General features: G+C 37.0%; 1 protein-coding gene across 2 annotated transcripts in view; it reads right to left on the bottom strand.

Moving 5' to 3' along the window:
* cltcl1 (clathrin, heavy chain-like 1) overlaps positions 1-17,687 on the bottom strand; it is a 54,893-nt gene that overhangs the window by 10,106 nt on the left and 27,100 nt on the right. For both annotated transcript variants that reach the window (XM_084388611.1, XM_084388612.1), the window contains exons 15-27: positions 16,693-16,818; positions 14,327-14,469; positions 13,818-14,052; positions 12,830-12,952; positions 11,482-11,627; positions 9,339-9,522; positions 7,629-7,821; positions 6,734-6,891; positions 5,637-5,801; positions 4,052-4,159; positions 3,790-3,957; positions 2,048-2,197; positions 539-670 (exon numbers count right to left, since the gene is read on the bottom strand). In XM_084388611.1, coding sequence (XP_084244737.1) covers positions 539-670; positions 2,048-2,197; positions 3,790-3,957; positions 4,052-4,159; positions 5,637-5,801; positions 6,734-6,891; positions 7,629-7,821; positions 9,339-9,522; positions 11,482-11,627; positions 12,830-12,952; positions 13,818-14,052; positions 14,327-14,469; positions 16,693-16,818 — 2,031 coding nt within the window. The remainder of the gene's footprint in view (positions 1-538; positions 671-2,047; positions 2,198-3,789; positions 3,958-4,051; positions 4,160-5,636; positions 5,802-6,733; positions 6,892-7,628; positions 7,822-9,338; positions 9,523-11,481; positions 11,628-12,829; positions 12,953-13,817; positions 14,053-14,326; positions 14,470-16,692; positions 16,819-17,687) is intronic.

Raw genomic sequence — 17,687 nt, 5'->3', positions numbered from 1 at the left:
AAAATTACTCTACAAGTTCAATTAAACCATCAAAATACGACGGAAATATTTTATATTTTTTGAATATTTTAAATATGAGGGAAGAACAAAACATTAAACTTGGTATTTATCTGACCAAATTATTAGACAAAAAAAGGCAAACTACAATATTTTACTATAAAAAAAATGCATGAAAAAAATTAATCTCACAGGAAAAAGCATGCATTGACTACATAATGATGAGTTATTAATATCTTATTTTTAACTATTATTAACTGTTTTATTAACTATTAACTGTTATTAACTCTCTTGTTTTTGCATGTGTTGTTCATCATTTCTTTTTATATGACAGCTTGGCCAAAAATTTATTGTGTCCCACAATTTGATACGTTTCACTGCATTATTATCACAAATAAAACAATCGACTCCAATCACAACTATGCAGAAGGCTTACAAAATCTTTAAAAAATGTTAGAGTATTTGAATAAAGGGTGAGGAAGATGTACATTTTTCTAGGCTGGACATAATTTATTAAAATATATATATGTATATGACGTACCCTGCTGAAGAAGCTGACGGCTCGGCTGTGGTCCAGTCGAGGAGTGAGAACAGACAGAAGATCATTGAGCAGCAGCGGTTTATAGTCCAGATAAAACTGCAGAGATTTATAATACAGCTCCACATTCGCCACCTTCACGAGAGAGACGAGCGGACAGAGGAAAAAATACACATCGGTGAAGATCGAAGACACAGAGCAGATGATGTTCCTCCTCATAAAAGACATAATGATCTCACAGAGTTTCAGAAAAGATCATCTCAATGCATTTCTCATCAAATGCACAATCATTCTACAGCTTTTTACTGCATGACAACTAATACTCATTTGGGAGAATATAAAAGTAGATATTAACTGAAGCATAACTGAGCATAACTCCATTAAAGCTACAATATGTAAGAATTTGTAATAAAATATCCAGAAAGCACTTGCACAGTGTGATATATTTCCTGCAGTTGTGTTCTTACAATATCCCAAAAGTTCCCAAAGATTTTTAATTTCAGAGAAATTCCAATTTTAAATAACGGCTCGTCTATGTTCACTTGTCGCCTGTCAATGACGTAATATCCGCGTTATCCCTGGTTTCCGCTCGTACTGCCGTAGTAACCATGGCGACAGACGTGGACGACTGCGTTACGTCTAGCAGCGCGCTCACGCTGTTGTTGTTTCGTTCAGACATTACGGATCATGGCAAGCAGACTTTGGGACAGAAGGAGGACTAAAACGAGGATCAATATCAGCGTGGCGTTTTCGAGATGCCGAGAGCTAGCGTCCGCGGCTAACTTCGACTCGACAGAGACGCGCAAATGTACATAAAACTAATCACTGTTATACAGCTCAACATGATGAGATGTTAGAATATGATCAGTGTGTTATGCTAATGTTGATCTCGCTCACTGCTAGTCTCATACAGACAAACTAACACACAGAATAACATTATAACTTTAACACACTCAAATGCAGTTTAGTGTGATAGTGTAGAGCGAGTGAAGCAGCGCTGCGTTCCCTCACAAGTTTCACTCGTCTAATAAACTGACCTGTGTGAGTATTATTCAGCACTAGCGGGTGAGTTAGTTCGGTAGAATGAAACTTCCTTATCTCTTTATATCCGCGAGAGTGTGGCGCTGAGATCTGTCTCTCATTAGCACTCGCGCCCTGCTTCACACCACAGTTATGTTAAACACATCAGTGTATTCACTCATCCATAAACATTATTAGATCCTTCGGCATGACGACAAGTTCCATAATTCCGCTTATGCGTCATCAACCGACGCCTTTGTTATTGTAAGAGGTTAGCGACCGCTAGCGGCGAAAAAAAATACATATTGTAGCTTTAAGCCATGAAAGAGCAACATTTCATCAAAGTGTGTGTTTGTTCATTTACATGCACATTTATGCATTTGACAAAGACTTTTATCCAATGTGACTGCATTCATGTACATTTTTCACTGTCCCTGGAAAAGGAAGCCATGACTGTGACGTTGATCTACAGGATTATATTCAGTGCGTCACCTTGCTGATGAGCTCTTTGAAGGAAGCGTCTCTCCAGGCGTCTGTCGGGTGTTTCATCATCGTTATGATGGCATTGTCAAACTCCTCGTATTTATCGTACAGGAGCACAAGCTCCGCCCACAGATGAGCCTGTTCAGCCGCTCGTAACACCTGACCAATCACAAGACAGCACATCATAAACACAACTGACCTACAGTACACAGAGCATGACTTTCCAACACAATTCATAGTCTTATATATATATATATATATACATATAAAATGAGAAAAAATATAAGAATTATATATAATTACAATAAAATATATTTTATCAAATAAATTAATAAATATCTTATGAAGGATCATGTGACACTGAAGACTGGAGTAATGATGCTGAAAATTCAATCCCAGGAATAAATTACATTTTACTATATATATATTCAGATTAAAAAAGCTATTTTAAACTGTAATAATATTTCATAGTAGTAATGAAATATTAATAATATTTCAATATAGTAAAATAATATTTCAATGTTTTGATCAAATAAACGCAGTCTTGGTGAGCAGAAGAGACTTCTTTCTGAATCATTAGCATCTTACTGACACCAATCTTTTGAGCAGTAGTGTAGATATAACAGGCAAACCAACTTTACAATATTGCAAACAAATGTTACAATATTAAAACACACAAAAAAAAAAAGAAATGCAAAAGAAAATGTGATGTGTGATGTTCCTGCAGTGCTAATGTTGAGGCTTGGATGACCGACTGGATACTTATCAGCATTTAAAAAGAAAATATTGCTTTGAAAGTTTTTCATTCATGCATTAGCCAGACGCTTTTATTATGGAAGCTTGTTTCCGCCACAGAATAAAACATTTTAAAAGATAATTGCGACTTTTTATCTCACAATTGCGAGTTTACGTCTCGCAATTCTGACTTTATTTCTCAGAATCACGAGATATAAAGTCAGAATTGCGTGAAATAAAGTCGCAATTGCGTGTTATAAAGTCAGAACTGCGAGATATAAAGTCAGAATTGCGTCTTTTTTTCTCGCAATTGCGAGTTTATATCTCACAATTCTGACATCTTTTCTCAGAATTGTGAGATATAAAGTCCATTCCAAGGGAATTCTTTTTTTTTTTACACCTCAGAATAGTTTATATCTCACAATTCTAACTTTATAACATGCAATTGCGACTTTATTTCACGCAATTCTGACTTTATATCTCGTGATTCTGAGAAATAAAGTCAGAATTGTGAGATGTAAACTCGCAATTGTGAGAAAAAAAAGTCCGAATTGTGAGATTAAAAAGTCCCAATTACCTTTTTTATTTTTCACTCTGTGGCGGAAACAAGCTTCCATATTTTATCCAGACACTTATATAGGTTTACATTTGATCAGTTCATGCATTTCCTGGGAATCGAACCCATGATCTGAACTCTCTCCCCCGATCACTCTGCTGTTAATACTATTTCTGAATTTAAAACTATGCTCAAAACTCACTTATTTTCTGAACGTTACCATTCTTAAGTTGTATTACATTTCGTTGTGTCTGATTGTATTCTGCTGCCCCATCTTCATCATTCTCCTTTACTGTACTTTTACTCTCATCTACCTACTGTTGTTTTGTTTGTTATCATTGTCCATTGCCATTATTGTTGTAAAGCGTCCTTGAGCCCTGGAAAGGTGCTATATAAATAAAACGTATTATTATTATGATGCTCTTGCTCACAGCTCACACTCTGAGAAACGCGTCAGTACCTTGGGGATGTTGACGCGAGACCAGAAGAGCTCCAGATGTTCTCTCATCCTCTGGGGTTTGTATTTGGAGTAGAGGATGGCCAGCTCAGTGAACATGCCCATGTGAGCGCGCTCCAAGCCTAACGCCGCCTCCAACAGCACGATCAGCTCCTCGAAATACCCACGATCCTGAGACACAGAGAGAGGAGACGTCAGAGAACCTGCACTGATGTCATCCAGACTGACTGAGCTGATGATGATGATGATGATGAAGGTCGTTCACCTGATAGTAGTTAATGAGCTCCTCCAGTTCATCAGCATGAGTGACGATGTGAAGGCCGGAGATCTGCGCTAACCGGAACTCCTCTCCATCCACACACGCAAAACACACCTAAACACCAACATTACACTTTACATGACTATTGTGATTTCAATGAGGACAGAATCATTAATAATGACGCAAACTCTGAATTGACATTTTTCGAAATGTCATAATCATTTGTTAACAAGTATTCATTACTTCAATGAGCTCATTGTTCCTGCCTTCAATTATTACATTGTTTAAATTAATACATTTTTAGCTAACTGTGATTTGTATATACATTTCTGAAATACATAAGTTACATCTGACAACAGATCACTCTAAATTGTAATATGGACTTGTGCACTTTCTGTAGTGCACAATTGAATTGAGAAGGTGAGAAGGTGCATCAGGAAACTGAGCCATGAAATCGAAATGAACAATTCATTTATGGAATATTGCCGTTTTTATTATAAATGAGTTATCTGTGCACATCATTATTGTGTTAAATTCATGTTCTTGATCTTGAATCAGAATAAGTTCCTCTTGCAGCATCTCTTCTCTTCTCTGATGATGTGGGCGGGGCAACCTGTCACTCACTTGAGATCAGCCAATAGCAGACCACAACCATCCAATTAATTCCACACAGACAAAATCAAGCCCCGCCCACATTTGTTCTTGTTCCAGAAGCGTTTCACTCGGATAAACGACACAATAGAGGAAATGCATTGACTTCACTTTCCCGCCAGATCACACTCCCTCAGCCGGACTGAGTGGCAGAAGAGCTGCGGAGTGACTGGAGTTAACAGGGGAAACTGTGAAAACGCAAGTGAAATAATCGATTATCAGTTTAAACTAAAGGTTGGACTCGATATAAAGTTCCTTACAACTTACCAAAGATCCAGTGATCATGGATATTGACATGCAGACAGAAATCATGTTTCCTGACATTTATATGAGCCTGATTTCAACGGCGGGAAATACATAAAGCAAATTTGCCTGTGAACGCTTTATATAAATACAATATAGGTCTAAATCCGGGGGATCATTCATATCAATTGTTATATATATATATCATCATATCGTCCAGCCCTAAAACTTGTCAGTGTTTATTTAAAATCATCCAATTATGCAGAATATAAGATTGTAAATATTTAATTGATGAGATGTCAATACAATATATAACAATACAATATATAGGCGATGATTTTACCCCTAAATTCAGCATATTGACACAAAATGATAACTGCAAATCCACTTTTCTCTGCCTGGATCCAGTTGTTTCTGTGATCCATTTGCTTCTCTGTACTTTATCTTTCGGCAGTCTGTAAAAATATACCTCAGATTTCTTGTCAAATCTAGTTGTACAGTCAATCTCAAAGCTCTTTCCTGTTTTAGATGTGTTTTTCACGGCATTCACGCTGAAAACAAAAGCTGCCACTCAGTGTTTCTGCCACTCAGTGTGTGTGACCGCAGTCACTCCGGCCGACGGTGACGTCACACGCATACACACTATAAGGAAGAAAAGACTTGTGCCACTTTAAAGACACTCCTGTGATCATCTCACCTCTTTCCAGGTGCGAGTGCAGCTGGCCTTGCGTGCGCTGTCGACGGCCGCCTGAAACTCTCCGAGGTGAACGAGCGTAGACGCCAGACGAGCGAAATTAGACACGTTATTAAAGAGCAGACGGGCGGCTTCAAACATGCAGTCTTCATAACACCTCTCGCCGACCTGCAGACAGAAACATGTTACTGGACACACGTGATGACAGACCTCAAAACACACGCTCTGCTATCGTAACAGTAATGTTGAGTTCAAATAGATTAAAGATTATTAATAGATGGACAATAGATGGGTAATAGTTAAAATTATTAAAAGACTATTTATTACGGTTTGCATTAGGGATGCACCAAAAATTAAGTCAAAGGGTTCTTTAATTTTAATTAAGTCATTTCAATTTTTTTTTTACAGATATTCATTATTACATATAAATTATATAATATATAATATAATATACATATATTTATGTACACACACAATACATTATATTAATATTTTCTCATGCTTTCGATTCATTAATATATTAAATATTAAGTTGTGTGAAGATATATACCGTAATATTACTGTAATATTAATTAATATTGTTATTTGTTCAGATTTTATTACTTTAAACAGTGTGTAAAGACATACTAAACAAGAAATACAATACTGTTAATATGTATTACTACAGGATGCATTTAATACAGTATATTTAATAATAATGTTATAATAATGTATAAATGTATATTATGTATATTTATGTATATAAATGTATATTAAATGTATATAATATATTAATGTTAACATAATGTATAATAATGTTATATCTATATATATATATATATATATTATATCATTAAATATAAATGTATTTAATATTACTACAGATAAATTTACTATATATTTATAAAAAATAAAAAAAAGATATATATATATATATATATATCAAATATTATTACTTATAACATTGTTTAATGGGATTCTAAACAAGAAACAGTATGATGTTGAAATATTTTTATAGGCTAGTTATTCCAACAACAAAAAAAATCTATTTTTCGGTTTCAACTCAAGAACTTTTATTTTGGTGCATCACTAGACTGCATGTGTGAAGCTGCGTGCTGTACCTGCTGTATGTGAGCGTTGTTTGGGCCGTTGATGAAGTCCTCCAGCTCAGTGAGACGGTTTGTTTTAGCCAGCGCAAAGATGAGCTCCGTCTCGACGTAAGACTCTCTGGCTTTACTTCTCGCCATCTGAAGAAACTTCACCAGATCCTCCCAGTTACCTATTAAAACAGACATTTATTATATTATATTATATTATGCTCAGGATATTTATTCTGTGAAATAATGAGGGTATATCACAAAATACATGATTTTCCATGACATTTAAAAGAGAGTTTGATGTACTATGTGAAAAATTATAACATTTACGACTCAAAATATCCTCCCTACTCATGAAAAACTACATTTGGACTGTTTTAATTTTACTACTATTATAAGTGGACTAAAAGGAAAATATAAAATGCAACAAAAAGTGTAGAAAATTGCACATTTAATAAATCAGCATCAGTATAATAATGACACAGCCATGTATAAACAAATATCAGATTGCTGTGCAGCATATTATAGAAGCTTTTCAGCAATCAAAGCCATTAAAGTCACCATGAAATCAAAATGGGCAATTCATATTATTTATGGATTATTGCAGTTTTTATTATAAATGATTTATCATTATTGTTTTAAATTCATGTTGCAGGTGATCTTGAATTAGAATAAGTTCCTCTTGCAGCATCTCTTCTCTTCTCTGATGATGTGGGCGGGGCAACCTGTCACTCACTTGAGATCAGCCAATAGCAAACCACAACCATCCAATCAATTCCACACGGACAAAATCAAGCCCCGCCCACATTTGTTCTTGTTCCAGAAGCGTTTCCCTCAGATATACGACACAATAGAGAAGAAAAGACCATCTCAACGTCAGTTTCATGCTTTAAGGTGGTTTTAGGATAGATCATCTCACCGTTCTTAGTGGCGGCATCCACCACCTCCATGTACGCCGACGGTTCTCCGGCTTTGATGTACGAGTCGATGGCTTCTTTAACCAGATCTCTCTGAAGCTGAGCCTGAGCGAGCTGACTCCACACCGAACCCTCACCACACCGCTCCGCAAACTCATACGCCCGGTCCAGATTCCCGATGTGCTCGATCAGAACCTGCGCGAGACAACAAGCACAGCGTCAATCCAGACGACCGCGTGCCGGTGATCGTGCAGGGAACTACACTGCGACCTTTTGAAATGCCATTGCGACCAAAATTTTTTATGGGTCGCAAATGTATCACTGATTATTTTTGTACCTATGTTTTAGGCAATATGCTATGAATTACTATGAGCATTTATTAAAACAGAAATGTGTATTTTAAGAATACGTTTTATAACGTGCTCTGAGCATTCAACACATCAGTTGGCTTCAGCCCCGCGACCGTTACTTAGATTAAAACGTACCATTGTATCTGCGCGACTCGCGAGCTCTCTCTCTCTCACAAATACGGACGCGCGCGCGCACACAGAGAGAGAAGATAATTGTAAAATGAAAATTGACGGGCTATAGTTTAAATTTTGTTCTTGCTTGTTTTTTTTCTGTCAAAATGTCAGAAAGCATATTGTATTATCCATCCGTGTTTTTAAAATTCGTTAAATGACGGACGTTTTACAACACAGCCCTCGTTATATGTCGGATTCGTCAAACTTAGCCTATACTTGATATTATTTTTAGAATACGTGATTCGTTACGCTATTATTGGACTCCTGTCTATTCATTGTCAACTGTTTAAATATGTTTGTATTGGCTAACATTTATGCAGCTAATGCCTGTCTTGTTTAAAATGCGCAATGTTCAAATGCAAAGACAGCACGTCACAAATAGAAGCTCTTTTCCCTGTGCTATTTAGTATCATATTTGGTTATTGGAATAATAAATTAAGTAGCCTATCTTTATTGTACACCTGTTTTTTTTTTTTGTTTTTTTTTACTGTTTTCTAGGGGTTTCTTAATTTTAGACAAGTTGACCAGCACACATTATATGCAATTCAATGCAATATAATGCATGTGTGTCCTATGTGTGACATATTTTGCACACAGGTAAAGGTGCCCAACATAAGTCATTTCTAAAGTAAAAAAAATAAAAAAAAATAATAATGTTTCAATAATAATTGAAATATTATTATAAAAAATAAAAAATAATTTCCAAATGTTTTGGAAAATATCTCTTTATTTGATTGTCAGTAAATTTGTTTTCTATACAGAGATATCGATATCGGCCATAACAGCAATATTAATATCGGTTATTATCGATATCGGCCACAATTTTCACATCGGTGCATCACTACTTAAGAGTTCAGGAGTCTGCCCATCTGTGCCAACCATAGCATGTTGAAATCCATTTGGCACTTTATTGTGTACTGTATTTTCTATTGCAGTAAATCTATCCCAACTAATGTTAAAGAAAACAAAAACAAGAAGGCATGTGGTTTAAAAGATGGCAAGTAAAAAAGCACATCTGTATGCAATACAGTTTCATTATTGTTTATTATTATCCAGAGCGGCTTACTATAAACAATTTGTGCGACCAAATCATGTTTTGCGCCAGTAACTGAAAAAGTTAGTAGCGCAAGTGCCACCAGTGGAAAAGGTTAGTGTAGTTCCCTGTCGTGTGATCGTGTGTTTGCGTACCTGTATCGCTGAGGTGTTGACGTCAAACTTCTTAAAGATGGAGAACGCCTCTTCGTACAGCTCGCTGCTGATGGCGATGTTGGCGATGTCAGGAGCGTCGTAGTTGTCCAGGCGGTTGATGTACTCCATGACCCGCGTACGGTCCGCTTTAATGGCCGTCAGTATCAGCAGGTTCTGCAGGTTTCTGATGCATAAAGACACGTTTACAGTCCACATTCAAAGTATATTTTGCATAATCGACATCAGCAAACTATAATATAATATAATATATCAGAACATCTACATGTATTCATTTAGCAGATGCTTTTATACAAAGCTTCTTACAAATGAGGGATGTCATTAATCTTATTTAAATTAAATTAAATAAAACTAAAATAGATTCCTTCCATTATGATAATATAACAATAATAGGTTACACTTTATTTTAAGGTGTCATTGTTACAGTGTAATTATATATTTAAGTACTGAGTAAAATTAAGCAACTACATATACTTACTATTGAGTTAGGGTAGGATTAGGGTTTGGTTGAGGGTTAGTTGCATGTAATTATGCATAATTTACTGTTATTATTATGGTAAGTACAAGTAACATATGTAACGAACACTGTAAAATAAAGTGTTACCCAAAAATATAATATAATAATTTACATTTATTAATTTAACAGATGCTTTTATTCACAGAACTTACAAATGAGGAAAAACAATAAAATAAAATAAATATTCTAATTTAATGTATTATAAACATAATAATATAATATAATGTGTTACATTTATTCTTTTAGCAGATGTTTTTATTCAAAGCTACTTGCAAATTAAAAATACAAAAAAGCTATTAATCATCTAATAACATAACATAATATATGTCATATAATATAATATAATATAATTAGTGCTGTCAAATCGATTAATCACAATTAATCACCTCTAACATAAAAGTTTGTGTTTATATAAAATATGTGTGTGTACAGTGCTATGCATAAGTTTAGACACCCATGCTAAAGTTGACTAAAAAGAGGAATAAAAAATCATCTTTTGGAAATTGAACTTAATGCCTTAATTAAAAAAATTAGGAAAAATCCAACCTTTAAGGACACCAATTTTCTTTGTGAATGAATAATGTATCGTAAATAAATAAATGTTCTTCCTTAAAATACAGGGTGCATAAGTCTGGACACCCCTATGTTAAATTCCCATAGAGGCAGGCAGATTTTTATTTTTAAAGGCCAGTTATTTCATGGATCCAGGATACTATGCATCCTGATAAAGTTCCCTTGGCCTTTGGAATTAAAATAGCCCCACATCATCACATAGCCTTCACCATACCTAGAGATTGGCATGGAGTACTTTCCATAAGATCATCTCTCAATGCCAATCAAACCAGCTATTAGGCTAACTGAAATAAAACCATGCCAATCTCTAGGTATGGTGAAGGCTATGTGATGATGTGCGGCTATTTTAATTCCAAAGGCCAAGGGAACTTTATCAGGATGCATAGTATCCTAAAAAAAAATTTTTTTTAAAACTTAAAAATAAAAATCTGCCTGCCTCTATGGGAATTTAACATAGGGGTGTCCAAACTTATACACCCTGTATTTTAAGGAAGAACATTTATTTATTTACGATACATTATTCATTCACAAAGAAAATTGGTGTCCTTAAAGGTTGGATTTTTCCTCATTTTTTTAATTAAGGCATTAAGTTCAATTTCCAAAAGATGATTTTTTATTCCTCTTTTTAATCAACTTTAGCATGGGTGTCTAAACTTATGCATAGCACTGTATATATTATTATATTAATAATATACGGTATATTATACTGTACATAATGTGTGTGTGTGTATATATACAGAAACACACATATACATATACATATATATATATATATATATATATACACAGTCTCTACATACAGTATTTATACACATATATATTATATAAACACAAACATATTCAGTCAGTCAGGAATTTATCAGTATTTGTCAAAATACGAATATTTAATTTACACATTTCATTAGATTTTTGCTATGTATTTTATTCATTATATATTTAATTCTGACCATTACATAAAAATGTCAGCTTGTCTCCAGCATAACATGAATGAAAGATCAAGCGGTGCGACATTAGTCACTTCCCGTGTGGACTGACCTGTGTTCACTAAATATGGAGTTCTCCAGAACTATTTTCTCCAGGAGTTCTATGAGCTCGTTGGGCAAATCCGCCGTCATGAATGCCTTCACCGTCACAGACACTTCCTCGGGATCCTGCGTCTCAGGTAGAGCGGTCTGAACCACCTGTGCACACAATCCTCATCATCACTGTGTGAAATAACCACACACCGGTGCCCTTTGTTTTTTTAAAGGGGTGGGTGATTATGATTTGACTTTTCTAACTTTAGTTAGTGTGTAATGTTGCTGTTTGAGCATAAACTACATCTGCAAAGTTACGACGCTCAAAGTTCAAAGCAAAGGGAGATATTTGCTTTTAAAGAAATCGCTTTTTAAGGACTACAACAAACGGCTGGTAGGAACTACACAACACTCCTCCAGGGTTAGTGACATCACAAACCCGGTCATTTGTAGGCGTCTTCCTTCTCCGTGATCACACGTCTGAGTCCTTTCAATGTAAAAGTCTTCACTACTGACTGACTCACTCATTAAGGCCGTGTAGCGCAGATTTTTTTCAGTTGAGACACTTCGCTTGTTATGATACGGAATATCCGCGAAAGTGTTACTAGTATCTCATTTCACACATATTTAGTTTCTGTGTTGATTCTGTATTAAAATGTCGATACAATGTAACGTATTTTCTCTGGCTCTTGTTTTGAATGATTTTGTTCCGTTATTATGCTAGTTGTTGTCGTCTGTTGACGTTGTACAAATAGAATGTGGCGGTTGGTCGGTGTGGTATTAGTCCCGCCCCTCCTCCACTGTGATTGGACAGTTGGGTAAAAGTGACAGCGCTGCGTTTTACCCAAAGTTGAACATTCTTCAACTCTCGGCGACCTGTAAAAAACGGCGAAAACACTCAGCGCTTCAGCGTGAAAAAAACGCTCAGCGCCTCATGGCGTTTTAAAAAACGCGCCGCTCCCATTGAAAACAATTGATAACTATAAATATGCCAGCCGCGTGAAAAAACGACAAAAAGACAGTCTTTGCCGCCATCTAGTGGTGAAATAATGTATGTAACGTCTGTTGCTGTTTACAGTCAGGGACTATTTTTTCCAGCGGAAGGAAGGCTTTTGGTGATTTTACTTCATGAAAGTTGCATAGATACATATTTTTCAGCTTTTATATTTATATTGTGTGGTAACCGTTTTATAAAAGCAATAAGGTACTCGAGGCAAGTGCTGTATCGTGAATAAGTCATGGCTGAAGGGCGTTGTTAGGCACGACGCAAAGCGGAGTACCTTATTGCTTACATATATCACATTATATTTTGCAGTTTATTCCCATATATTGTTGTTCCGTAAGTGTGATTGCTTGCAGACTCTTGCCTGATCGATCAGTGGCCGTCTGTAGGGGTTCGTCTCCTGCAAAACCTCAGCCCACAGATCCGGATCTTTCCGACGCACCAGATACCGAGACTCGCTTTTAAACAAGGAGTTTTCATTGCACACCTACAAGAGAGTTATGCATTATAAACAGCGTTGGGGGAAACGCATTACAAGTGACTCGCGTTACGTAATCAGATTACGTTTTCAAGTAACTAGTAAAGTAATGCATTACTTTTTAAATTTACAACAAAATTTCTCAGTTACTTTTTCAAATAAGTAACGCAAGTTACTTTGTTTTCCCATTTGTTGACTGACAGCTCTCTTGTCCCAATGTTGAGAAAAATCATAAGTGCGTAAAGTGTGTAAACATGATGGTTATTGTAGTTCTAGACTAAATGTGAGCGTGCATTTATTCCTCTCACTTGCACAAAAAAGACTCAGTATTCCTCAAAATAAATAAAATCAGTCAAATGCAAAATCAGACTATGCAAACATCCAATAATTAAATATGTTAAATAAAACATATTTTTATGCATTTAATCTCACTTTATTGATCAATGGACTTGCTGCTGAGGCAAAAATGACTTTATATTCTTTATGTTTTTATTGGTGGTGTTTGACTTTTTTCTTCTGTTCTCCAGAATAACTGAAAGGTTTGTTTGAGCGGCGCCCTCTACTGAACACGTGTGAATCTGCACTTCCTTCAGCCTGAGGATTATTATTTCACTTCTGGTGTGAAAGGTCTTTACATTTGTCCAAAAATAGCACTTTTTTTGTTATAAAACACCCAGACCAGGTGAGAAAAAGTAACGCAAAAGTAACGTAACGCATTACTTTTCTTAAAAAATAACTAAGTAACGCAATTAGATACTTTTTAAGGGAGTAACGCAATATTGTAATGCATTACTTTTCAAAGTAACTTTCCCCAACACTGATTATAAAGGACATTTATCTATGCAAAGAAGTTTCCTGCGGGATGGATGTGAACCTGTATGAGCTCCAGGTCACACTGTCCTCTCTCATAGGACACGAACGCCAGGTGCGGGTCTCTCTTCTCGCAGTATCGGCCCACGATGGCGCTGTCGTAGTGCAGGTTCTCTCGGAGGAAGCGCTCAGGACTGTTGTTACTGTCTATGTAGATCTTCATCAAGGCATTGTGGGTAGCAGGTTCTTCACAGCCATCCTGAACTCGAGATTCCAGCCAGGACAAGAGCAGCTTCAGGCTGGAGACAACGAGCACAGAGACACAGATCTGTCAAAATTGTTTTATCTTAATAAGAAATCAATATATTTTAATACTACTAAACTGTTTAAATACTGATAATTCTATGTTAAATACATATTATTTGATGTTATATTATAATATATTATAAATATTCTTAAATATTCAAAGCATCTAATGACTTTTTACGTAAAAAAAAAACTAATATAAAAAAAAATTTCATGTGAAAATGCATGTTTTAATCTTGAGAAGAGGAAGGATAGGACAGGTTGTACCGGTTTCTTTTCTCCACTTCCTCCACCAGCTGGTCGGTGCTGAAATCTCCTCGTACGGCCAGGATCAGACTCTTAATGGTGTCCTCGGAGCAGTCGACGTCCAGCAGACCCCCGACCACCACCGGCAGCCGGCTGGGGTTCACCTGCACATTAGCTCTGCACAATTAATCACAATGAAACCACACGCCATTTGGCAAAGGCTACGATTATTTTATGTGCAGTTTGTCAGTGCAGCGGCTGATCGGTTGTAAATGTTCCATCTGAACACCAGAGTCTCACACACACACACACACACACACACACCACATATCCATCTGAACACCAGAGGGCGTCTCACACACACACGCCACATATCCCTCTGAACACCAGAGGGCGTCTCACACACACACACACACACACACACACCACATATCCCTCTGAACACCAGAGGGCGTCTCACACACACACACCACATATCCATCTGAACACCAGAGGGCGTCTCACACACACACGCCACATATCCCTCTGAACACCAGAGGGCGTCTCACACACACACGCCACATATCCATCTGAACACCAGAGGGCAACTCACACACACACACCACATATCCATCTGAACACCAGAGGGCGTCTCACACACACACGCCACATATCCATCTGAACACCAGAGGGCGTCTCACACACACACACACACACACACACACACACCACATATCCCTCTGAACACCAGAGGGCGTCTCACACACACACACCACATATCCATCTGAACACCAGAGGGCATCTCACACACACACACACACACACACACACACACACCACATATCCATCTGAACACCAGAGGGCGTCTCACACACACACGCCACATATCCCTCTGAACACCAGAGGGCGTCTCACACACACACCCACACCCACACACCACATATCCCTCTGAACACCAGAGGGCGTCTCACACACACACGCCACATATCCCTCTGAACACCAGAGGGCGTCTCACACACACACGCCACATATCCCTCTGAACATCAGAGGGCGTCTCACACACACACGCCACATATCCCTCTGAACACCAGAGGGCGTCTCACACACACACGCCACATATCCCTCTGAACACCAGAGGGCGTCTCACACACACCCACACCCACACACCACATATCCATCTGAACACCAGAGGGCGTCTCACACACACACGCCACATATCCCTCTGAACACCAGAGGGCGTCTCACACACACACCCACACCCACACACCACATATCCCTCTGAACACCAGAGGGCGTCTCACACACACACGCCACATATCCCTCTGAACACCAGAGGGTGTCTCACACACACACGCCACATATCCATCTGAACACCAGAGGGCGTCTCACACACACACACACACACCACATATCCCTCTGAACACCAGAGGGCGTCTCACACACACACACCACATATCCATCTGAACATCAGAGGGCGTCTCACACACACACACACACCATATATCCATCTGAACACCAGAGGGCGTCTCACACACACACGCCACATATCCCTCTGAACACCAGAGGGCGTCTCACACACACATGCCACATATCCCTCTGAACACCAGAGGGCGTCTCACACACACCCACACCCACACACCACATATCCATCTGAACACCAGAGGGCGTCTCACACACACACACCACATATCCCTCTGAACACCAGAGGGCGTCTCACACACACACGCCACATATCCCTCTGAACACCAGAGGGCGTCTCACACACACACGCCACATATCCATCTGAACACCAGAGGGCGTCTCACACACACACGCCACATATCCATCTGAACACCAGAGGGCGTCTCACACACACACGTCACATATCCATCTGAACACCAGAGGGCGTCTCTCACACACACACGCCACATATGCCCCGCTGCAGAAGTACAATAACACACATCATTCCAGGAAATCCCGATTTCTGTAGCTGAATAATCAGAAGATTGAAACGCTTTGTTTGATTAAACCTGATTAATAAACACACAACTGCCTTATTCTATGTAAGCAGCACATCATCTCACAGAAGGAGGAGCTCAACTGTCGTTATGAAGTGAGTTTGCAGTAAAATCATGTTATTAAATGTTGTCTGTTGTTGGACAAGAGGTTCATAAATGCTTCTCGTGTTTGGAAAGATGTTCTTTTTCAAATGCACATTATAAGAGACTCAAACCCGCAGTGCTTACAGACGGAGCAGCGTTTACAGAGCCGATCATCAATGACACACTGCGCATGACAAATAATCACAGCCTTTGCGATTTCAAAATCGTGATAAGCCAAATCAGTTTAAGTGCGATTTTATGTGGATATCTGAGATACATGATTCACTGACGTGTTTGTGTTTGTTGCGTTCAGGACTTTGTTTGTACCTTCTGCACGTAGATCTCGATGTATTTCTGCAGGCTGTTGCGGTACAGGTACAGAACCAGATCGTGGACGAAATCGAAGCGGTCGCACACGATGATGAGAGGAAGCTGATCTGTGAGCTTGGCTTCCTGTGCAACGACACGACAGAAACACACTTCAAAACCTGCTTAATCAATATCTGATGCATCTCGTTGCCTTCCTGTGCTTTACTGGCATTTACTGCATCTCCACTGTCAAGCAGAATTATCATGAACTGATGCAGTCACAGCAGTGAGAGACAATGCTTATAATAAAAGAGCAATGCATAATGGGGAAAAATAGCGCGTGTTATTAATTAAATTAAATTATATTGTAAATGTAAGCAAATGTTAAATGATTTGCTATTGTCATTAATTAAATTAATTAAATTAATTTAAACTGTTAATAATTAAATTAGAAAATGTAAATGTAAGCTAATGTTGAATGTTTATTTTATTGTTATTATTCCAATCATTTCAATCAATTGAAAATAAATTGTTAATTGAATACATTTTTTTTTATTATTAATTAAATTTCATTCAATTAATTAAATTAGTTAAAATAAACGTATTAATTAAATAAAAAAAGTAAGCTAATGATGAATGTTTAATTTATTGTTATTAATTCAATTAATTAAAATAAATTGTTAATATTTACTTTAAAAATTGTAAATGTAAGGTAATGTTGAATGTTTATTTTATTATTAATTAAATTAGTAAAAATAAATTGTTAATTAAATTTAAGAATGTAAGTGTAAGCTAATAATACATGTTTATTTTATTATTATTAATTAAATTAGTTACAATTAATTGTTAATATTTATTTAAAAATTGTAAATGTTGAATGTTTATTTTATTGGTATTAATTAAATTAAATTCATCCAATTAATTAAAATAAATGGTTAATTAAATTTAAAAAATGTAAATGTAAGCTAATGTTGAATGTTTATTTTGTTGTTATTAATAAATCAATTACTTAA

This window comes from Rutilus rutilus (assembly GCF_951802725.1).
Source record: "Rutilus rutilus genome assembly, chromosome: 19".
Classification (NCBI taxonomy): domain Eukaryota; kingdom Metazoa; phylum Chordata; class Actinopteri; order Cypriniformes; family Leuciscidae; genus Rutilus; species Rutilus rutilus.
This window is presented reverse-complemented; position numbering and strand designations above follow the sequence as displayed.